Source organism: Dreissena polymorpha, chromosome 6, assembly GCF_020536995.1.
Source record: "Dreissena polymorpha isolate Duluth1 chromosome 6, UMN_Dpol_1.0, whole genome shotgun sequence".
In the NCBI taxonomy this organism is placed as follows: domain Eukaryota; kingdom Metazoa; phylum Mollusca; class Bivalvia; order Myida; family Dreissenidae; genus Dreissena; species Dreissena polymorpha.
In genome coordinates, this window is record NC_068360.1 from 4,601,801 (window position 1) to 4,626,686 (window position 24,886).

The 24,886-nt window shown below is 35.5% G+C and overlaps 2 protein-coding genes across 8 annotated transcripts in view; one reads left to right on the forward strand and one right to left on the reverse strand.

Moving 5' to 3' along the window:
- The window catches only part of LOC127833768 (uncharacterized), a 232,837-nt gene that overhangs the window by 50,776 nt on the left and 157,175 nt on the right, over positions 1–24,886 (reverse strand). Inside the window, exon 3 of one of the 4 annotated variants that reach the window (XR_008027590.1) lies at positions 21,563–22,055. The exons of 1 other annotated variant lie outside the window; for it this stretch is intronic. The gene's annotated coding sequence lies outside the window, so the exon portion shown is untranslated. Of the gene's footprint in view, positions 1–20,322; positions 22,056–24,886 lie in introns of all 4 variants that reach the window. 2 more of the 4 variants (XR_008027589.1, XR_008027588.1) reach the window with 2 other exon arrangements.
- LOC127833767 (uncharacterized) overlaps positions 1–24,886 on the forward strand; it is a 212,382-nt gene that overhangs the window by 38,790 nt on the left and 148,706 nt on the right. The window contains exons 1-4 of one of the 4 annotated variants that reach the window (XR_008027585.1): positions 13,477–13,613; positions 14,470–14,567; positions 15,230–15,342; positions 16,399–16,530. Coding sequence is in view for 1 of the 4 variants with exons in the window: in XM_052359192.1 (XP_052215152.1) it covers positions 5,407–5,515; positions 9,334–9,450 (226 nt within the window). In the remaining 3 variants the exon portion in view is untranslated. Of the gene's footprint in view, positions 1–5,406; positions 5,516–9,333; positions 9,451–13,476; positions 13,614–14,023; positions 14,153–14,469; positions 14,568–15,229; positions 15,343–16,398; positions 16,531–24,886 lie in introns of those variants that run through there. The other 3 variants (XR_008027587.1, XR_008027586.1, XM_052359192.1) reach the window with 3 other exon arrangements.

The window sequence follows — 24,886 nt, forward strand, 5'->3', positions numbered from 1 at the left end:
GGCGTGGGTTCGATCAATACTTTGGGAGAGTTCTCTTTATCGTCTCCATGGACAACAAGTCCTGGTGTACCAAGTAGTAGTAGTAGTAGGTGGTGGTGGTAGTAGTAGTAGTAGTAGTAGTTGTTGTTCTTGTTGTAGTAGTAGATAATTAATTAATTAGTAGTAGTACTAGTAGTAATAAGAGTTGTAATGGTTGTGTTTGTATTTGTATTGAATTCTGATAATACAACACAATGATGCTGCTGCTAACGATGATGATGACGATGAATATGATAATGCTGCTGCTGATTGTGATGATGATTATATGATGGGACTTCGGTATTATAAAATTTGTGAGGTTCAAACACAAAACCTGTTGGATAATAAAACTTCTCATTTTATGACAAAAGAGCTAGATTGTGGAGTAAAAAATAAGTATAAAATCCATAATAGGAAAGCTACCATTAAAGGGCCATGTGGGCTTCATCAAAAGCAATGCATGAAACAGTTATATCTCTTTCAAATGCACTCAATATTGCTGTTCCAATTGATATGCTCAGAAATGCTTCTGGATGGGCATACACCAGGGCTTACTCTGCCATTCGCCAAATTAGCCAATGGCTACAAATTGATCTATTTGGCTAAAGAAAATTCTATTTGGCTACTACTTTTTCTTCATCAAAACTTAAAAATAGCCAAAAATAGAAGAATTTTGCCAAAGCAAGGCAAATTTGGCTAAAGACATTTTTGATCCAGGGGAAGCCCTGATACACCAATGAGTACTTTCCTTCAGTTATTTCTTCTAAAGACACATTAACAACACTGTCGCCCTTAGCAGGAATTCCGGACGCCCCCCTTAGATGTTCCCTTTCCAGACATTTCCCCCATTTTAGTTTTAGTGCTTACATTACCTCCCACCACCCCACAATTAATTTATAATGGTTTGGTTGAAGTATTATCTTGATTTATTATCAAAATGATTATTTTGCTTATGTAATCTTATGTTATTAACTTTTTCTATGAAGCAGTTTGTTGTTTTCTTTGGATTAATCATTCATTATTTTTGTTAAACTGTTACAGGAGTGCATGTAAATCATTAGTAAGACGTGCATGTTGGTGTACTAGAGGAATACATGGGATATTCTAAAAATCTTACAAATGTTGTTTTTAATATAATCAAATAGGATCAATTGATGAATTAATTCAGTTTGAGTCAACTTGGGCTGGGTTGTGGAACTATAATTATTTGTTGTTTTTAATCCAATTAAATAGGGTACTATGTAACTGTCAAAGAAAATATGCATTCATACGCAAGTATTGGATGTCACTGATATTTTCAATTTTAATAGTAGCTAATTAAGACTAATTAAAACAGAATTGGACTTTCCTTGCAAAGTATTTCATTATTAATAATGTAATAATATAATAAGCTAATGTAATCAAAACATGTTGATATTTAAATAAGTTAACTCAATGATATTAATAATATTTAAATTTGCCCCCAAAAACTAGGGCAGGTAGATAGGAAAGAATTTTTTTTGGAAAACCAACAGTGTTGTCAGTGTTAATATTTGTAAAGCTTCTTCAATTTCAGTTTTACATTTTATGACCTGCAACATATTCTATGCTACTTTATTTTACTATGGTAAGTCATTAAAGTGTTATTTATTTTTCAACTATTTAATGTGCTAATCTCATATAATGAATTACTACCCCATGACACCTAATCTAAATTCATTAATACAATAGTTATAATTGTTTTATTGTAACATACTATTCCACTAAATATGACCACCATAGAACATCAATGCTGTGCTTTTACTAAATTTTTCATTGATCTCAATTATTTAAAGAAAAAAATCTATCAGGCACTTATAAAAAGATATATAATTAGGGTGTCAAAATTTAACAATCTGAACAAATCAATTTGAACTTATCTTGCAATGCAAATGGAGCCACTTGAAATATCAAATTGTTCCCATACTAGTCGGCAATATAGCTATGACATGCTATATATGACATGTCTATTCAAAACATGCATCAGACACACCTTCTGAAACTTTTTAAGCGGTTTTGAAAACGCTATTTCATTGCAAACTTTCGTCAATAAAGGATACATGTTGTTATACAGCCGAAAGTGAAAGTACAGTTTAAAAAAAATGAATAAAGAGCGAAATTGTTGAAAACTAACGAAAATTTTAATTGATACTAACATAAGACCATAAGACTGAACAAAATAATACTTAACTTTTAAATCGTAGCATGAATGTTTACTTATAAAGCAAATTCTTCATTCATCCGCGGACTTCTTTGTGTCGTAGTCATAAATGCCTCCAGGTTACAATACACTAAATGATCGCTTCATGTAGGGCTGTACTCTCTAAAAAAATATCATAGTTGACAGGAAGGCATGTTTTACACTTTTTACCATTATTCAGGTGTTATCTTGCGGAGATAATGGTAGGGCATGAATAGGTGTTCACTACTGAATCCCTGAAATATGATACACTTGAAGACTATAGTAAACCATTGCACTAGAAAAGGTTACATTCCACTAAGAAACGGCCGAAAAAAAAAGTTGCAAAAACAGTCGATTTTGATTTGTGTCAAGTTCTTTCTTGCATTGTACATGACATATCTTTTTTATTGCATAAATCGATTCCGCTTAGAATGGCCTTTAAGAAAAGGTATGGTTATGGGGGTCTCTATGTGCAAAATGTTGAATTTATTTTCGCTCAAAGTTGTCGCTTTTACATTGAATTATATAGGGAAACTATTTGGTGTATTATGACCTAAACGCAAAACCAGGCCTAGTCACAAAGAAGCTGTATTTACAGAAAATCATCATTTTTTTTAGTGAGATATGATGCGTTTTGGCAAATTTCACGGAATAAATGCGTTTGTTTCACGAATTTAAGGAGCATCGTGAGATTTTAAGAAAAAAATACGTTTTCAGAGGAAAATAAGAAAAAAATTGTACAAAAACTCGTCTTGAGCATCTCAAATCGCAACAATTTGTGCTGAAAGAGCTCATGAACACGTTTTAATAGTTGTTTACTTCTTTTTCTACATAGCTTGTAACAATATTCCAGTATTTTGACCGATTGTAATTATTTAGGGTAATCGTTTTACGCCTGAACGCCCGTAATAAATCAAAGCTCCGAACGCGAAAGCCACATGGCTTATCAGGCGTTATAATAAAATGCATTTTCAAGCATTTCTACGTGAAAGATCGGTCTGAAAATTGGCATGCACATAGAAAATAGGTTTATAAGTATCGAGAAGTGCTTATTTTTCGCGATGTTAACAGTAAACGTTGTCTTATAGGTTACAATACACTAAATGATCGCTTCATGTAGGGCTGTACTCTCTAAAAAAATATCATAGTTGACAGGAAGGCATGTTTTACACTTTTTACCATTATTCAGGTGTTATCTTGCGGAGATAATGGTAGGGCATGAATAGGTGTTCACTACTGAATCCCTGAAATATGATACACTTGAAGACTATAGTAAACCATTGCACTAGAAAAGGTTACATTCCACTAAGAAACGGCCGAAAAAAAAGTTGCAAAACAGTCGATTTTGATTTGTGTCAAGTTCTTTCTTGCATTGTACATGACATATCTTTTTTATTGCATAAATCGATTCCGCTTAGAATGGCCTTTAAGAAAAGGTATGGTTATGGGGGTCTCTATGTGCAAAATGTTGAATTTATTTTCGCTCAAAGTTGTCGCTTTTACATTGAATTATATAGGGAAACTATTTGGTGTATTATGACCTAAACGCAAAACCAGGCCTAGTCACAAAGAAGCTGTATTTACAGAAAATCATCATTTTTTTAGTGAGATATGATGCGTTTTGGCAAATTTCACGGAATAAATGCGTTTGTTTCACGAATTTAAGGAGCATCGTGAGATTTTAAGAAAAAAATACGTTTTCAGAGGAAAATAAGAAAAAAATTGTACAAAAACTCGTCTTGAGCATCTCAAATCGCAACAATTTGTGCTGAAAGAGCTCATGAACACGTTTTAATAGTTGTTTACTTCTTTTTCTACATAGCTTGTAACAATATTCCAGTATTTTGACCGATTGTAATTATTTAGGGTAATCGTTTTACGCCTGAACGCCCGTAATAAATCAAAGCTCCGAACGCGAAAGCCACATGGCTTATCAGGCGTTATAATAAAATGCATTTTCAAGCATTTCTACGTGAAAGATCGGTCTGAAAATTGGCATGCACATAGAAAATAGGTTTATAAGTATCGAGAAGTGCTTATTTTTCGCGATGTTAACAGTAAACGTTGTCTTATAGGTTACAATACACTAAATGATCGCTTCATGTAGGGCTGTACTCTCTAAAAAAATATCATAGTTGACAGGAAGGCATGTTTTACACTTTTTACCATTATTCAGGTGTTATCTTGCGGAGATAATGGTAGGGCATGAATAGGTGTTCACTACTGAATCCCTGAAATATGATACACTTGAAGACTATAGTAAACCATTGCACTAGAAAAGGTTACATTCCACTAAGAAACGGCCGAAAAAAAAAGTTGCAAAAACAGTCGATTTTGATTTGTGTCAAGTTCTTTCTTGCATTGTACATGACATATCTTTTTTATTGCATAAATCGATTCCGCTTAGAATGGCCTTTAAGAAAAGGTATGGTTATGGGGGTCTCTATGTGCAAAATGTTAAATTTATTTTCGCTCAAAGTTGTCGCTTTTACATTGAATTATATAGGGAAACTATTTGGTGTATTATGACCTCCAAATGGAGGTGCGTGATGCGTCTAAGGATAGAGGTGATAATAACGTAGTGACGTCACCATCTATGTATAGAATGGTATGGTTTGCGGTTTAAGCGAAAGTCGTGATAGTGAACTACGTACGGTTTGCGGTAAAGGCTGAAATAAAGTAAACACGCGGATGCAGTAGTAAATTCGTAACGAGAGACGTATTTAAATGAGGTATTGATTAAAATTGAATAACACTTCCGAGAGGGGAATTTTAAAAATATTTGGGGGAAAAATATATACTCTAGAGATGGGGGAATGGGGCCGAATAACGCCGAATATTTCATCAAAAAAACACACTGGATTTAATGTATTAACGAAATTTCACGACAACACAAATATTTCATTTGATAGTGTTTGGCAAAAATCTTATGTTCACCTTTTCAGACCCTCTTTGCAGTGGGTGCCCTTTTTAAGAACTACTGGGTCATGTGGGTCGCCAGAGCCTTGTTTGGGTTGTTATTTGTATTCTCTCATTTGATCAAGTTGGGTTTATTCGCTTTTGACTTTCAATAAGGTCTTTCGAAAAGGCGCTTTGAATAAATAAGAGCCATATACAGTAATCGTAAAAGAACAACATACGTCTCTGTCTTGTTATTTGTCTCACTATCTAAGTACTATCGTTTCTAGGCTCGTAGCCGCCCCGTCGGCCATTGCAAACGACAACTTGACGGTGAAGTGGTTCCAACAAAGCATGCTCAATATGGTGATGGCCATGAAGACAAGTCAAGGACGGGTGGTAGGTTGTAGGACGGGTGGTAGGTCTATGACGGGTGGTAGGTTCTAGGACGGATGGTAGGTCCTAGGACGGGTGGTAGGTTGAAGGACGGGTGGTTTGTCTAAGACGGGTTGTTGGTCTAGAATGTGATGGATTGGACGGGTGGTTGGTCTATGACGAATGGTAGGTTTAGGGCAGGTGGTTGGTCTAGGACGGGTCGTAGGTTTGAGACGGGTGGTAGGTCTTGGACGGATGGTAGGTCTATGACGGGTAGTAGGTCTAAGACAGGTTTAAGGACGGGTGGTGGGTTCTAGGACGGGTGGTAAGTGTAGGACGGGTGGTAGGTCTAGGACGGGTACTAGGTTACCGAGAAATGCGTGAAATATTACTGGGTGGAGAATTGATTGCGTAAACATTAATTCATAGTAAAAACACTCTTTTATTAATATTTCGCCCAAACGGGCTTTATCAAAGTTTACAAACACGAATTCACTACATAGTTATAACTGTCGTATACACCAATAAAGTAAATGTTTTATAACGTCAAATATGACAGGAAATGACGTCATGACGTCGTACTTTACCATGCGATATACAATTGCGCCAAAATACATAATATACATGACATTTCGTTGTATGGTTCTTATACTTTATCAGAAATTCATGCCCATTGTAATTTTCCAAATTGAATTTGATAATAAAAAGTATTACAATAACATCATATTGTTATATCAAATTCAATTTGGAAAATTACAATGGGCATGAATTTCTGATAAAGTATAAGAACCATACAACGAAATGTCATGTATATTATGTATTTTGGCGCAATTGTATATCGCATGGTAAAGTACGACGTCATGACGTCATTTCCTGTCATATTTGACGTTATAAAACATTTACTTTATTGGTGTATACGACAGTTATAACTATGTAGTGAATTCGTGTTTGTAAACTTTGATAAAGCCCGTTTGGGCGAAATATTAATAAAAGAGTGTTTTTACTATGAAATATGTATATCTTTATCCCTACTGGATATAAAACTGAGTATAAACATTAATTGATGAAGAATTCAGATGAGTTAATTGATTGACACTTCATGAAACGTGTATGGACTGAATAATTCATGAAACGCTCTTTTATTAAATAATTCATTAAACGTACATTGATTGAATAATAAATGAAGCTTTAATTGATTTATTTATTCATGGAGCTTTTATTGATTGTCAAATTCATTTTTCATTCATCGATTTAAATATTCACAAAACGTTCATCAATTGCGCAATTCACGAAACGTGTATGTACAGAAAAATTCCGTGACTTTCATTTATGTAAGAATTTATGATTCGTTCAATTGTTGGAGAATTCCTGAAGGTTTCATTGAATGAAGAATTCCTGAAAGGTTCGTTGATAGAAGAATTCCTGAAAAGTTCATGGAATCAAGAATGCATTAAACATTTATTTACAGTAGAACTAATAAAACGATCATTTTTATTAGTTTATTGAATGAAGAATTAATTTAATTCACGGACTCAGTTATTCATTAAACATACATCGATCGAAGAATTCATTACATGTTCATTGATTGAATAAACCATGAACATGAAACGCTTCTTGATCGAATAATTCGTGAAACGTTCATTGATGAAAGAATTCATGAAAAGTTCATTGACTGACGGATTCATTCAATGTTCATTGACTGAATAGTTCGTGAAGTGTTCAATGACGACTTCATGCAGTTTTCGATGACAACGAAATTCATTTAACGTTCATTGCTAATCCATTTTTCGACTTAATGTCCAATTTGCAATTTTCATGTCTTGTAAAGGCATTCATTATGGACAAAACTAAATGCTTTAAAGTTGATAATTTCATCGCTTGTTCAGTTAAAAAAATCTTTCAGTTTTCGTATTTATGTATTGTTTGTGATGCGCTTTTTGTACAAAATATTTATTTCTACGGCAATGCTCAGCCCGCATCTTACGCAAATAGGTATGTTGCAATTTATTGGCTTAAGTAGATGCACTAAATTCATGTAAACTAGCTTACGCAGGAAATGTGTCATTAGATAAACCGCCGTGATGTGATTGAAATACTGTTGAAAACAGCGAATTATCAAATAATCAAATAAAGTTATTCGTAACTAACCTATAGGTTATAGGACGGTGGTAAGTTGTAGGACGGGTGGAAGGTTTTAGGACGGATAGAAGGTTCTCGGACGGGTGTAGGTTATAGGACGGGTGGAAGGTTCTAGGACGGGAGGTAGGTTATATGATGGGTTGTAGGTCTAGGACGGGTGGTAGGATATATGACGGGTGGTAGGTTCTAGGACGGTTGGTAACTTGGTAGGTTGTTGTACGGGTGGTTGGTCTATAACGGGTGCTTGGACGGGAAGGGATTGGACAGGTGGTAGGTCTAAGATTGGCGGTATGTCTAGGACGAGTGGTAGGTCTATAATAGTTTGTCGGTTTGGGACGGGTGCTAGGTCTGAGACGGGTGGTAGGTCTTGGACGGATAATATGTCTAGTACGGGTATAAAGTCTAAGACGGTTGTTAGGTTTCATGACGGGTGGTAGGTTCTAGAACGGCTGGTAGGTCTAGGACGGGTGGTATGTTCTAGGACGAGTGGTAGGTCACAGAGGAATTGATTTAATAATTTATGATTTGATTGGAGAATGCCTGAAGGGTTAATTGATTTTAGAATTCTTGAAAAGTTCATTGAATCAAGAAGGCATTAAACATTAATTGACGGTAGAATAATTTAAAGAGCATTGATTAAGTAAATGAAACGTTTATTGAATGAAGAATTGTGAAATGTACAATGACGACTTCATGAAGCTTTCGGTGACTACGGAATTCATTAAAAGTCCTTTAGATATCCATCTTTGCGACTTAATGTCCAATTTGCAATTTTCATGTCTTGTACAGGCATTCATTATAGACGAAACTAAATGCGTTGAAATTGATAATTCCCTCGCTTGTTTAGTTTTAAAAATGTTTTCGCATATTTATTGCTTACAGGCAAAATTACAAAACCCACACTTTAATCGGTCATTGACTAACATTTGCTAATGATTAATGGATTAGTTGCTGTACTTGCTTAGAAAATTGAGTAAGTACGCTTCGTTCGTGCATTGCGTGAAAAAAGTATATATTATATTCGCTCTTTTGAATATTATAATAATCAAATTCTTTACTTACAAACGCAATAGTTTTGTGTTTAAAATAAACATCATTTCCTTATCTAAGGTATGAGGAGCGTGCATTGAATTGTTTTCTGCGGATATTGGCTTTTTTCATTATATTAAAAATTATTTGGCAACGTTTGATAGAATAAAATGCGGCTCCGATCTTATCCCGTTTTTGGTATTGAACAATTATCTCGCAGTCACCATAGACAGCCTTTCTTCTCGTTTAAATTTAGATTTATCCTTGACGTAAATCCATGTGCTAGAACAGGCAAAAATCTCATTATCACTTTGTTTTTAATTGCTTTCTTTCAACGATCTTCCTTGAAATGGTTACGTGAACAAAAGTAATTAAATACAGATATAGAATGCGTACATTATAACAAATATGTTCACGTTTTTAATTCGATACAAAGATTGACAATAGAAGCTTACAACATCTTTTATCTCTCGGCTTTGCCATAAGTGCTAGACAACTTGTTAAATATACGAATATTATCAGTTAGTATTCAGCTGCACCGGCAGAACAGAAAGAAATTATAGTCCTTTATTTATGTCAAGAGGATAATAACCGAACAATCAGACAAAAGCACCCCACACTTCACAAAAAACACGCAACACACACACTTAATGAGATATAATTGTACCTTACAGGTTCATGTTGTGGCCTTCTGTGCACGTTAGCGGCGATATTGGCGGCCGTCATTGACCGGCGTTCTGACGTACAAAAACTTATTGATCATCCTCCAGTGGCTAATGACGATAGCAAAAGTACGGCTCAATTTAAACTCTTCCTACCGATTGGTCCCTGAATTATAACCTTAATAAGGCATTTGTTTTAAATGTGTACAAAGGAGTCTTGTTTCGGTAAAACCAGACTTAATGCATGACTTTTCAGTCCGCAAAGGCTAAAATTGGGGCGACACTTTCCGCTTTTATCTGGACGTATCTTCTAAACGAAATTCCAGGCTAGGCTGAAAGTGTCGTCCCTGATAAGCACGTGCGGACTGCACAGGCTAACCTTAGACGACACTTAACGCACATGCTCACATGCCAAAGCTATTATGTTTTATTTTTTGAGATGACACTCACGCACATGCTCGGTTTCCCAAGAGCTACTATATGTTAGTTTTTGATGATTATGATTTTTCGAATTATCCGACATGATTGATCGACTCTGAATAACGCTCACATATACATTTATCGTTAGATACCCAAGTTTGAACCATACCGCGTCGCTTCATTCATGGAATGCACCGTAACCAGATAATTAATTGTCGATATTCGACGATGATTAATATATTAATTAATGATATCCTGATTGTACATGTATTTATATGCTACAAAATGTGCGTTGGGTTAAATTGTTATTTGTGTAGAAAGTTTTGGTGTTAGCGAAGTTTGGTTCTGTAGGGTATGGGCGATGTTGATGTTTTTATATTCATATCTCAATTTATCTGTGAACCTTGTTATAAAATTAGAGGTACACACTACCGTAAATTATTCGGAAATTAGGAGTACAGACATATTTCAAATATGGAAACAACACAGCGTTCATAACTGCTTAAACACGATTTAGAGGGACAGCCTTACAGATACACGAAGAGTCGGATAGATGGCATTAACGACATATAACATCGAACAATGAACGTACATGACTGTGAAACTGTCGTGTACTGGATTACCATTTATTGTGTTTTTCTAGTTTGCCTGGTATTTGTAGATGAACGCAAACAACATACAAATGAGAAATTCGAAAACACAAATAATATCGAATATAATGACTTATAAAATCGATTAATGAAACAATATAGATGGCTCGTAACTTATGTTTAAGGCCTTTCATTTAAAATGCACAATTTAACTTCAAGTGAGCTTTATAATTAATAGTAATTATATTAAGTAATCATATGTGATGCATGTTCTCGTCAGAATTAGTCTGTACCTTTCGCATGTGTTTAAGAAATATTATCTTTATTTTGACATTAAAAATCACGCTTCAAAAATTATTTCAAAATAAAACCATGAACAAAGGTATCGCTTTACTTTGCAAACTTTAAAACAAACTTTGTTAAGAATCACCCATCTGATAGGTCTTCCGGTTTGTCGGTCGATTTGTATGTTATAGAATGTAAAAGTGTATGGAGCGAACTACTTCCAAGCTCCATATTTGTCAAGAAGTTGAAACTTTAAACATGTTATCACCATGAAGTGAAGATGAGCAAGACACCTCTTTAAACATGTCATCACCATGAAGTGAAGATGAGCAAGACACCTCTTTAAAGGGGCCTTTTTCACAGATATTGGCATGTATTGAAGTTTGTCATTAAATGCTCTATATTGATAAAGCTCCAGTAAAAACTAGAATAAAATTGAAGAAAGAAAAAAGTCACCCTCAACTGGGCTCAAACCGCTGGCCCCTGGAGTAAACGTCAAACGCTTAGAACACTCGGCCATCCGTGTTCATACAATGAGTGATGCATTTTATGCTTTATATATGCAAACCTCGTTGTGTCACAAAATATAACGACAACAACAGAATTCTCCAAATTATTCAATCGTTTCGCGTTGCAACGCTTTATAATTTTCAGGTTTTTAAATCGTCAAAAGATGCATAAAATTGATATTTTTGAGCATGGGAAATGTTCAGTATTACTGTTTTCTCACAAATATCATAACTAAAACGAAAATTTGCGAATCTGAAACATTTTATTTTATTTGGTCAATTTACCAAAACGTGAAAAGGCCCCTTAAATCTCCAATTATCCCTACACATTCTGATTTGGTCTGAACGTAGCTGACAGAGCGGTCCGGGGGCATTAATAACGTTTGTTACTAAATCCTACATTTAGCAGAGGTAGAATCTAAATGTATTAATTTTTTGGTTGAAGAATCCATTAGTTCAATATTGAATAAATTTAAACATACTTTGTTTTTCATAATAGATAGTATGCTTTAATAATCATAATAGATAGTATGCTTTTATAAACTCGTTTCGTATTAGTAACGTTTGTGACCAAGCTCTACATTTTATAGAAGAGGAATCCAAGTTTATCCGTATATCTGATGTAAGGCGATTTCGTCCACATTTTGGCTTATTGCCATCAGCTCCGCTCTCTTCTACCTGCAGCTTTTCCCCTTCGTGACACAGGGAGAGTAGGTTTGTTTATAATTCTAGATGTGTTTGCCCAATTTTAAGCGATTGCTTTATCATCGGGTTTCCTTCATATATGATACGAGTGACAATTAATGATTTGGGTTTGTTGTTTATACATATTACAACTTGCAATTAATGAAATTTGTTTGCTTCTAGAAACCAGTTACAACCTTTTATTAATAAGTTGTGTTTTACTTGCACTTATATTTTTAACAAAATTTTGGTTATCTTTTACATATTTTTACAACTCTCGATAAATGCGTTTGACTTCATTTTCCATATATTTTTACCCTACCGGTTTCACCGGAGGGGACTTATGATTTGTGTTTTGTGTGTCAGTCTGTCTGTCAGTCTGTCAGTCCGTCACATTTTTCTGCATTCTGCGATAACTTTAAAAGTTCTTAACATTTTTTCATGAAACTTGAAATATGGACAGATGGCAATATGAAGATTATGCACGTCATTTCATGTTGTTCCTTCGTCAAGAATTCTGGTTGTTATGGCAACAAATATACACAAAAACATATTTTGACAATGGTGGAGCCAGTAGGGGACATATATTGCTTGGCAATGGTCTTGTAACAACATGGTACGAGTATGTATTTATTTGGCTTTTTCTAAAATTGCATGTTACAACTTACAATAAATGATTAATCAAAATATTCATAAACATGGCTGTATCGGTCTTCTTTGCTTTTGAAGGCTGTTCTTTGCAACGAAGTATTCAAGAAGTCCGAAAGAGGCAAATACGATAAACAGGTAAACCGTGACTGTGTAATGTAGTGTTGCATATGAGTCGCGTTCTGGGAAAACTGGACATAATGCATGTCTGTAAAGTGTCATCCAAGATTAGCCTGTGCAGTCCGCCAAGGCTAATCAGGGACGACACTTTCCGCCTTAACTAGATTTTTGCTAAGAAGAGACTTTCTTTAAACAGAAAATATCATAAAAGCGGAAAGTGTCGTCCCTGATTATCCTGTGCGGACTGCACAGGCTAATCAGGGACGACACTTTACACACATGCATTATGCCTAGTTTTTTCAGAACGCGACTCCTATATTGTCCTATATTATATAGCTCATTGGTAATTTGCCTTAATTGAAGACAAGCGGGCAAGATGTTCGCTCTTGATAAAGTTTTATTATTTCCTATATGTTTCATAATGGGAACAGGTAGTATAGGGAGGCTTTACAAGTTAAAATGCAATTGTTGTTTTATGAATGCCATTTTTTATTATTATATTTTGGAATTTGTCTTAAAGGCACATTAATGTTCCATTAGAATTTTGGGACAGTAAAATTCATCCACTGATTGTACCAGAAAAATAAGCACCCACTTTCTAGCTATAATTCCGTATCACCTTATCTATAATGTTAAGCAATGGTATTAACTTAAAAATAACATTCGCTATGTAACAGTAATATCTATATGCTGGTCTATGCAGCATGGTATACATGGTTGGAGCGGTTTCGATGCCACTGTTCGGTGTTGCCATCGACAGAGTGGGTCTTAACCTGTACTTCCTGATGACCGGCCTCGTCCTGGGGCTGACCAGCCATATCATGATGACCTTCACCTTTGTGGAGACGTACGTATGCACGGTATGACAACAGAACCATGTTTTATCAAACATTATTATTATACTTAAAATTGGGTCGAATCTTAAATGTATGGTACTATTTTTAATGTAAGTGACACGAAGATAATTTGCTCGACCATGTCAAAAAGTTTGAGCCATAGTTCTAAGCTTTTTTTCGGCGTCTTCTAAAAGCTTTGGGTATGTTGTATCCCCGATTATTTTACCCATTTATCCCAATGTAATTGTTGAGTCTTTCGTTACAAATATGATAATGTTATTGAAAAACAAGCGCTCTGAAACTTATATCCACATTTAATGATATTTATACAGCTTTCCTTTTTACTGGGTCGTGCTTACATTGTAAGGTCGTTCCGGTCGCGAATATTTCAATGCGTGATTGCCCGTTGGTTATTTATTGTCCCCTACCTGTGTAACCGGAGGGGACTTATGGTTTGCGCTCCGTCTGTCAGTCTGTCTGTTTGTCCGTCACACTTTTCTGGATCCTGCGATAACTTTAAAAGTTCTTCAATTTTTTTCATGAAACTTGAAACATGGATGTATTGCAATATGGAGATTATGAACGTCATTTCATTTTGCTCCTACATCAAGAATTCTGGTTGCTATGTCAACAAATAATATTTTTTTAATGACAATGGTGGAGTTTCACCGGTTGGGGACAATATTGCGTGGCAATCTCTTGTTATATTTTTTTTACATATTCAGAGCATTTATTGGAAGTTGGTCGCTTTTATAATTTTTTATATTAAATGGTGTTGTTGTTTGTAGTTTCATGTATTGTATAGGCGGTGACCTGCCTTAAATTAAATACTAGCTGATGGTAAAAAGAATATATTTCCTGATATTGCTTCTCGAGTTTTATAATTCCAATATTCATACATGTGTACGTGTATGCAATAGTTCTGCCGCTATCTGATTTATGATGGCAATTTTTCAGAACACTCATGATTCTCAAAAAAAATTAAACTGCGTGATGTAAAAACTGTGTGGCCACAAATATAGGGAAGGTGTAGTCCACTGTTTCTTTGTTTTTCAGGTGATTCTTGGTCTAGGATACCCCTTGGTAACCACCACATGTTGGCCCCTGGTGTCCTACGCGGTCCCTCTGAGGTACCTCGGCACTGCGTTCGGAATGTAAGCATCGACTTTGTATATATTGTTCATTGAAATATATTTTTAATTTACCCTCTGATGTACCTAGGCACTGCGTTCGGGATGTAGGCATGGACTTTTAATATAAAGTTAATTGCAATATATTTTCTTAATTTACACTCTGAGTTACCTCGGCACTTCGTTCGGGATGTAATCATCTACATTTTGTAATGTAAAAGTCTTTGTAATGTTAACGTGTACGATATAAATGTCACCTCAATACATTCGTGAATATGTTATTTAAACAATTTCGATTTCCCGCGACTATCGCTTGTAGAATTGTTGCACAATTACAATATTCGAAAAATCTTCTTTATTCGGCGTTAATATGCAGTTTACATTCTCTACAGTTCGTGTGTATGAACAATGTACGAACGTCGTCGTTGAAGTCAGCACAGGCTAATCAGGGACGACACTTTCCGCTTGTTTGATATTTCTCGTTAAAGAAAGTCTCTTCTAAGCAAAAATCCAGGTTGTGCGGAAGCAAAAATCCAGGTTATGCGGAAAGTATCGTCCCTGATTAGCCTTTGCGGACTGTACATGCTAATCTGGGACGACACTTTACGCACAGGCATTTAACACCAGAGCGCGGTTCATGTGTATATGAATTATATTCTTTCAGCACCTATATGTATTCTTTTCAGCATGGGCACCATTATTTCTGTGGGGCAGGCCATTGATACGTATTTTGTTGGCTTCATCGTGGACACTGCCGGCTATATGGTCCTCGAAGTGTTCTTTACCATGTGCGTCATCTGTAAGTTTCACCAATTCTGAGAGGACCCATTGTTGAAACGATTAAGCGGGTATATAGACAAGCATACTACTATATCAAAACAGATAAAACTTTGATATATCAAGAAGTGAAATAAATGTTCTAAAAAAGAAGTTTCCCGAAAATAAACGAAATAAAAGTTTAAGCCGATTGCGAGTAATTTTCTTCTGTACAGCAAAGAACTCTTTCGCGTACAAAAGACATGTATTATTTTCGGAAAACCGCATTCGGTCTTGCATATTCGTCTAGACGACACATACTGACGTAGACGCATTTATGGTTTTACAACAAATACGAGTAATTTTGTAAACGGCGGTATCTTATTCGTCATACATTTCACCGAAGTAAACAATATTTACACAGTGGTTTAATATCAAGATTGTTAATTTATTGTATTTAACATTCATATGTTGGTGTAAGAAAGCGATGATAAAATGTTGACATATACGCCGTATGTATATTCTCTGTAAGGTTCATCAATGTTAGTTTCTTACCCGGGAACTGTAAACCAATAATGAATCAATTCATGGTTTAACGGGGCTTAATGCATGTATGTAAAGTGTCGTCCCAGATTAGCCCGTGCAGTCCGCACAGGCTTATCAGGGACGACACTTTCCGCTTTTATAGTATTTTTAGTTTCAAGGAAGTCCCTCCTTACCGAAAATCAAGTTTAGGCGGAAAGTGTCGTCCCCGATTAGCCTGTGTGGATTGCACATGCTTGTGGAAAACCTGCGCGGGGGTGTATTTAGTCATTTTTGTGACAAAACTCTAGTTTCAATTAGATGTATCATGACGGTCACTAATTGCTAGAGTGCAAAAATAATTTCTGTTTTGTTCTATTTAATATGCATCGTCCTTTTATAATACACACGTCGTTCTTATATGATAGATTTCTAATGGTCCAGAACTGTTGGCCATATAACAGTCAAACACATTTTTTGTTTATAATTGGAATTAAAACACATTCATGCATACTATTTAGAGATCATACTGGTTTTGGTGTTATTTTATTGCTTCTAACGACACTTTTCATTTCAGGTGGCCTTCTGAATCTAAGTACAAAACAACGTGCAGTTTTTCTCAAGCAACATGTGTGAGACAGACTTTGTAGAAAACGTTCAGATTTGTTGTGAGATTATAAATTTAATTTGATTAAATTTCGGCGTGTTATTGTGATTATTTTGTTAATATTGTTGGATGCAGTGCCAAATTATTGTTTGTTTTAAAATCTCAGCATTACGTGCGCGTGTATGTTGGTATGATGTTTTACAGAGGAAATAAAATATTGCACTTAAAAATATCAGAATTTGTATTTCGGGCCATATTTACGAAGTACAAAGCAGCGTTTTATTTTTTTTTTAATTTAATTTTTCATAAACAAAAAAGCGTTTGGGAAAAAATTATTTTATTTTTACCATCGCCAAAGGCGGATTGATATACCATCGGCGTTGTCCGTCCCTCCGTTTGTCAGTCTGTTCGTCCGTCTGTCTGTCCGTTCGTCTGTCACGATATTTTGAAATAGGCAGGGGAAATCAATTCAACAAATTTGCTTGTTAAATGTGAATTACATATATCATAATTGAAGGTAAGCCTTGGTCTCTTTTGCATTGTATGGGTCGCGTTTACATTATTTTTACACGAAATAAACCATTCATTTACGTTGCGTAAAGCTAGTAAAGTTATAAGTTTTAATTTATGTAAAGCATACCAGCAAATGCACTTCGTTTAGTGACAAATTAACAGCGATGGGTAAAACAGTCAGGAACTATAAAGGCTCAAGAAGTAAGTATTTGGAAACTATTCTAAACACGACGCATGAGTTCATGTCAAGCACTATAACGCCTCTGGTGTGCTTATTGCGGTGTCGATGTCAAGGTCACTGTGACGTCTAACAAAATATTCTGACAAGCTTTTATTTATTCAAACTGCACCCGCAGCCGAGCATTGGCATCCGTTATGTTGTGCTCTTGTTTAGAATATATTATAGTCCTCATATTCTTAGGCATATTGCATTTTACCATTAGTGCCTTGATATGCATATAGAGATAGCCATTCCACTGTCGGTTGTCGAACAGCGAGTATGCCGAATATGTATCTAGAGCGGCCTTCCGTTTGTCCCTATTTACACGAGCTTTCTTCCTGTAGGGAGTATTGATTTAAACAAACCCACCGTCCACTAGGTATTTTTCATCAATGTGTGAATTCCGAAGCGTATGAAGTTCTTCCGTAAGGAGGCTGCATTATGTGTGTACCCGGAGTTTGTCACAGCACTCCTACCTAATTAACGTGTTCGACTCATGAAGGTTGGGATTTAATTTAGAATTGTAGCTCTAATTTTTAGGTATTATAAGTGGTTAAATAAAGAATTTTTTTAATTTGGGTGTGGTCTTGTGCTATGTGTGAGTGGGGGGGGGGGGTACATGAGGATACTCCACTTGTCAGGTATGGTGACAATTACCCAAACTCATATGCTTCCGGGAACAGTAACTGAACACGGGTCGTTGTTTTTTGTATTATTTATGTAAAATGTTTTAATTTAAAAAAAAACACAATTGCCAACTGATGAATTAACAAGTTTCATTTTGGTCACATGGTTTTGTTGTTTTCATCAAAATTGCAGACAACATGTGCAAATGAGACAAAAACCTGTTACTAACCCATTTATGCCTATTGGACTCTCCCATCCTTCTAAATTGGATAATTTATTCCCAAAATTAGGGATGTCTAGTATATGTATTTCTATATTAAGAATTTTTCTTACAGAAATTCCTTTAAGCAAACAGCGCAGACTTTGATGAGACGCCGCATCATGCGGCGTTTCATCTGGGTCTACGCTGTTTGCCAAGGCCTTTTTTCTAGACGCTAGGCATAAATGGGTTAAATATACAAATTCATCAACGCATTCATAGTTGGAATCCTACTGAGACGCACAGTGTATTCCTTTTTCTTTTTCGTCTTTATCTGACCTGGGATGGTATTCCATAAACGTCTTAAGTCATTTCTTGAATAATTTCACTTAAAGTCGAAATTACAATGTTTTGTATTTCTTCACTAAAAAAGGAAACACATGTTTTTGGTATTCCTAAAATAACATTGACATAATTATGTTATTTTCATGTAAATATTGATGGCAAACTATTGCAATACGAAACGAAAAACTTTAAAGATAAGAATACAATTTAACTTAAGATGCTTCTGGAATACGACCCCTGAACACTTTCGTCCTATACTTAAATCTGTAAAAGGGACTAGCTTACAGTGAGGCAAAATTACGACTTTCAGAAACACATTGTTTTCTTAAAACCATTATTTACTGGAGCCACCTTGACTTTTAACATCGACTGTGATATTATGCGTGCAGAGGCAGTTGAAGGCTGCCTTAAAACTGCGCGGCAGTGTTACTTATTAACATATGCGTGCATTTGTCGAAGTTGGTGAGGTCCCTGCGCGCCTGAGGCTGCGTTATTTGTGGATCCGAAGTGTGCCCCAGTACTTATACATACTTAATATAATCTAATAGACTCGCAAAAGTTTGGGCGAATTTGGAATTATCACTGCAGTGTAGAGCTATGTAGTTGTTAGCGAAAGATTTCAATGTTGGTGTGGTCTTGTGTTTTGGAGGGGTGGAGTGGGGAAGCCAGAGTACCCGTAGAAAACCCCACATGTACGGTATGGTGACCACTATCCAAACTCACACGCTACGGGATTGGCCATTGAACCTCGATCACCTAGGTAAGAAGCGCGGTTAAATACAATGTTTGCATACGTGCTATAACAAAATAATGACCATTTGTTTTTATCTTTACAAATTTTATTCACGAATTCGTCAGGCAAAACAAACAAGTTAACATTTCCAGAAATTAAAAACTGTGACAAATGACAAAACTATATGATTTAAAAGTACACCGTTATGTAATATAATATACGCATCATTGCATTGGAAATAGGGTGTTCATGATATTCATTGACCAAGTTGTAAAAGGTGAAATCATAAATGTGGTATGAAACGCATAACTAAAATCATATCTTAATAAACATACACAGTAAATGCAAGTTGTAAAAGGTTAAATCATAAATGTGGTATGAAACGCATAACTAAAATCATATCTTGATAGACATACACAGTAAATGCATACATGTGACTTTCCCCATTTCGATATTCGACCTATCTTAAATTCGTTAATTTCCGGGTAATTGCGACGAAATCGTAGCCGCCCGTACCTTTTCTGATCGTGATTGGAATACATTTCTTAACATATACAAATGTACATTTTTTTATAAAAGTCGTAGGAAGTGATTAAAGTTAAAAATGAACTACATGCAATTTAAATTGAAAAAAACATGCGTATATGCATATAACCATACGTATTATGCAGAATAAAAACAAAAAACAAGATAGGAGTTCTTAGAACCCATTTATGCCTAGCGTCTAGAAAAAAGGCCAGGGCAAACAGCGTCGCCTCATCTGGGTCTACGCTGTTTGCTTAACGGAATTTCTGTACGAAATATTCTAAATATAGAAATATATATACTATACTCAGCACGTTGCTATGGGGATGTCTGATCAGAGCGTTATCTATTACACGGTTTTCAATTAAAGCGTGTGTTTTCTCGGCCCCAGTAATTCACGAATACATGAAATTGATACACAGTGCAAGTATTGATTAATTTTAAAATAAAATTATAACACAGCTAAGATGAGTCTAGAATTAATTTGATATTGTCGTTTTGCTAATTAATTTGAAAACAAACAACAACTGACATTAACGGCTTTTTAAAGTATCCTTTACACTATAACGATACAAGGCTTCTAAGACTATTTACAGACACAGGTGACATGCTAGGAATTCTAGTCCTAGTCGACTTTTGTTGATCATTATATAGTGGCAAATGTACGTTAAACTAAAACAAGAATTATTTGAGAGAAGGCACAATTTTGTTCATGGTATTAAAGCTACACACCTCGAAATGAAGTACATGTTAATCTTACATATAGTGTGCAAAATTGTCATTAAATCTATAGCCTAGTTAGCAAGTATTAAATTTGTTTTGTTTATATTTTAAAACCGAAAGTATACGTACATTTCGACAAACGCGATTATTTGTAAGTTTTAAAGCGCAAAAAGACGGATTTCTATGTTGTAACCATCAGACATATTCTAATCGAGATAGATAAAATTAAATCTATATCTTCGTTAGCAAGTAATTTATTATTTTTCAAACGGTACCGATTTTAAAACTGAAAGTAGGATTTCTAGACGTATATGTCCATTTCGACAAACGCGATTATTTTAAAGCGCAAAAGAGGCGGATTTCTAACTTGTAACTACCAGATATATTCTAATTGGCATAGATAAAAAATGTTTCTTATTTATTCTTAAATTTACTTTGCCATGTATTTCTTTTCAAGGTGTGTGGCTTTAAAGGGGCCGTCCAACAGATTGGTAAGTTGACAAAATTATAAAAAGTTGTTTCAGATTCGCAATTTTTCGTTTTTGTTATGATATTTTTGAGGAAATAGTAATACTGACCATTTACCATGCTCTAAAATATCTATAATATGCATCTTTTGACGATTTGAAAACCTGAAAATCATAAAGCGTCGTGCGACGCGAAACGATTGAATAATTTAGAAAGTTCTGTTGTTGTAGTTATATTGTGGGAAACTATGAGGATTGCTTATATACTAAGGTAAAAAATACATCCGCTCTAAGCATGAGCATGGATGGTAGAGTACTAGAGTGGTCAATGCGGAAGACTTTTTACTCCAGGACTCAAGGGGTCCGTGGTTCGAGCCCTGTTGAGGGTTATTTTTTTCCTTTTTTTACATTGTATTCTTGTGTTTCTTTTACTGGAGATTTTTAGGTTAAATGTTTAAATTTCTCAATATAAAGCATTTATTGACATGCTTCAATACATGCCAAAATCTGTTGGACGGACCCTTTAAGAAAATATATGCATAATAATGTAAAAAAACAACAACATTCATTTAGAAATACTTAACGCGCCTAACTACCGTACACACCGTTAAGTTGCATGAAAGGCAAATATAAATAGCATTACATACACAATACATTTAAAATAATTCAAATATACAATGCAACATTTCTTGAAGTTATGTATACAAACACGTGTTTACATAATAACAAATGCACAATACATAGCTGGTTCGAAATATTTCGAAATTCTTCAACGATTAAACCTTATAACAACACTATTCAATTTTCTTTAAACATAATAGTATAACGAGTTGATTTAACCACATCAATTCACGAAAATCAATATTAAATAATTGTGTATAAAGCCTGATCACATGGATAACATCTTACTAGTCATCTAACTCATGGCCGGTGATATCTTATACAAGTGAAGTTTCTTGATGCCTGTACATTTGTTGGACACTGCCAGCCTAGTACCATCCTTAGACACACATATGCTGTAAGGAAGCTTCATATTCACTGGGTAGGTACCGCGAATGGTTCCATCAACACTCAGATGCACGATGGAGTTGTTATTCTTACTGCACACCAGCACCGTGTATTTTTGTAGCCTAGTTCTCTGTTGGACACTGCCAGCCTAGTACCATCCTTAGACACACATATGCTGTAAGGAAACTTCATATTCACTGGGTAGGTACCGAGCATGTTCCCATCAACACTCAGGTGCACGATGGAGTGCTTCCTAATACTGCACACCTGCACCGTGTATTTTGTAAAACATGACGTTATTTTAAGTGTTTTAAAACTAATGTTAAATAATGTTAAATTCACAATACATGGGCAGTTTTAAATTCAGGTGCAATAAAAATGAATAACAACACTATTTAGTTTTCATCAATCAAAACGTATACCGTATTGATTTAAACATCACCATACCCGAGCATTTATAATATATATGATGGTAGATCATTGCATGATCACATGGATCACGTATTACTAGTCACCTAACGCATTGACGGTGATATCTTATACAACTGAAGTTTCCTCTTGCCAACAGCACTGTTAGAAACCGCCAACCTAGTGCCGTTCTTAGACACACATATGCTGTTCGGGTAGCAAATATCCACTGGGTAGGTACCGAGAATGTTTCCATCAACACTCAGGTGCACGATGGAGTGCTTAATCGTACTACACACCAGCACCGTGTCACCAGGCCCTACACAGGCACCACGAGGCTCCTGTATGTTCGCATTAGTGACTGCTCTAGACGTGCCTTTCAAGGTGTCGTGCATGTATACCGTATGAGCGAACCTGTCAGTCAGTACTAACGTGTTCTTAGACTGGACATACGTGCACGCACTCTCATCTACTTTGTAAGTCTTCATAGGAAACGTCAGGAAGTGATCAAAGTCTGTCTCAACCCCGTCCACTGATATCATTCTAACTGGACGGGGATCATCGTACGTACTCACGACCATGTGAGATGGAGACATGCAACATATAGAGTAGAACGTGGATATTGTATTGATCTCCCTGGTCAATGTGATGGTATTGTCTGTACTCACAGACAGGAGACATACACCTTTAGAACCACCACCCGTTACACACAGTGTATCATGAGACACACATACTATGCTACATGGGCTACCCTTGAACTTGTACGGTGTTCCAAGTCTCTGTAGTCGATCATCCAGTATGATACATTTCTTGTTTAAGTTATCCACGGCTACCAGTCTCCCGTCCGGCAGGAAGTCCAGTCCACTGAGGAGAGGCTTCTTCTCATCATCTCCAGTCTGTGGTAGATCCACGGACACGAGCTGCTCAAGGGTGACTGGCCTTGGTTGGGATGATAAGCTAATGGGACTGGTCTTCACTGAAATAATAATACAAATTAATAACATTTAATAATAATAATTCAAATCGGCGCCCTTTGAGAAAAAAATTATTGCAACTGAGAGGGTATTTTAACGCTCTATTAAAACTACCCGTATTTTCCAAATCATCATCAATAATCATCATCATGATCATCATCATCATGATCATCATGATCATCATGATCATCTATATTTCGCAACGACCCCCGTCACTTAATAAATCTAAATAACAGCGAGGAATTTATATTTCATTAGTAATTTTGAAAGCCCTGAATTATTTTCTGATAAACAGAAATAAAAATATTAGTTTACTGAAAATGATGTAAAATTATGAAAACAAGACCAATCCACATGCACAGTAAACATGCATGGCGAACTATCTACGTAAATTGTATTATAATGTTACTATTAAAGTTTTTTGGTTACAAAGATACTCAGTTGTTGTTATATTGGATAAGGTAAAACAAATGTGTTCTTTTTTCCACAAGCATCGCCAACAATAGGGTAGGTAGATCGAAGTGACTTTTTTTCTTATGATAAAGCATTATTTACCTTTCTTTTTTCCAAACTTTATTGAGGAAGTTTAATGACATAAATCTTTCAAACGCCTATTCAATATTTTGTCTTTGTATATAATAGTTACTTAAGCGAATGTGATCGAATTTTGCACTTTGATCAAAATTTCGAAAACACAACCTGAATACGTAGTTTAGAGTGGACAAAGCAAACAAAATAGGTTCGGCCGGGTTAACAACTTTTGTTATGCCTTCGTACTGATGAGCGTAAGTTGTATATTTTAGACAACAAATTGTATGCTCCTGAATCTGAAGTAAATAATATACATTACAGCAGATCATAAAGACCCGAATACCATTAACATAGGATTTCTCACTGCTCATTTATGGTAATGTTTAATAATTAAATAGTTCGAGAGATCAAATGTTGCTAATGAAGACACGGGCGCATGGACGCACGGGCTTAATTAAAGCTTAGATGCTCGACTTGAACACCACGTTTTTAACTGAGATTCAACTCGCTAAGCTTCGTGGTAATGATTTATATACATCAATATTCCTCAGCATTACTTCAGTAAACACATGTTAATCCATACTTTTGCAAGAACTGTAAATATTTTGCTTAAGAATGATCGTGAAAGATAACGTAATAATACCCTCGTATGTCTGATAAAGACTTATATACTAAAGGGTTTTGTACGCGATCACGCTATTTTGATGAAATAACCATCAAACTACTGACTCGAGCTTGACTGTCACTATTATACCGTGTCCCCTCTATCGAACGACCCATCACGAACACACCGAAAGTTCACTCGTAGTTAATCGGGAACTGTGTATGACGTTAAGACTTGGATTGTTCAGTTTAATGCGAGTCTATACGTCGCGATACGACGTTTTTCGTCCGGTGGCGGCAATATGGTTACACATTGGAATAGATAAACACTAACGTGTGTACACGAATCAGTACCCCCACACCCCCGGGACGACGTAAGTATAATCGATGGTGACTACGAATATAAGCTACGCCCGGAAACAAATTTAACAATTAATGTAAATGATGTTTTTATATCGCTGGCTTATATACGTTGTGATGCGTAATGCAACGTCGTGACGTACTTTACGCTAGGTCACGATTTTGTCAATTACAGCTTTTACGCTCTGTAACGGTTTGATATTGAGTGAAGTTTTAATTACA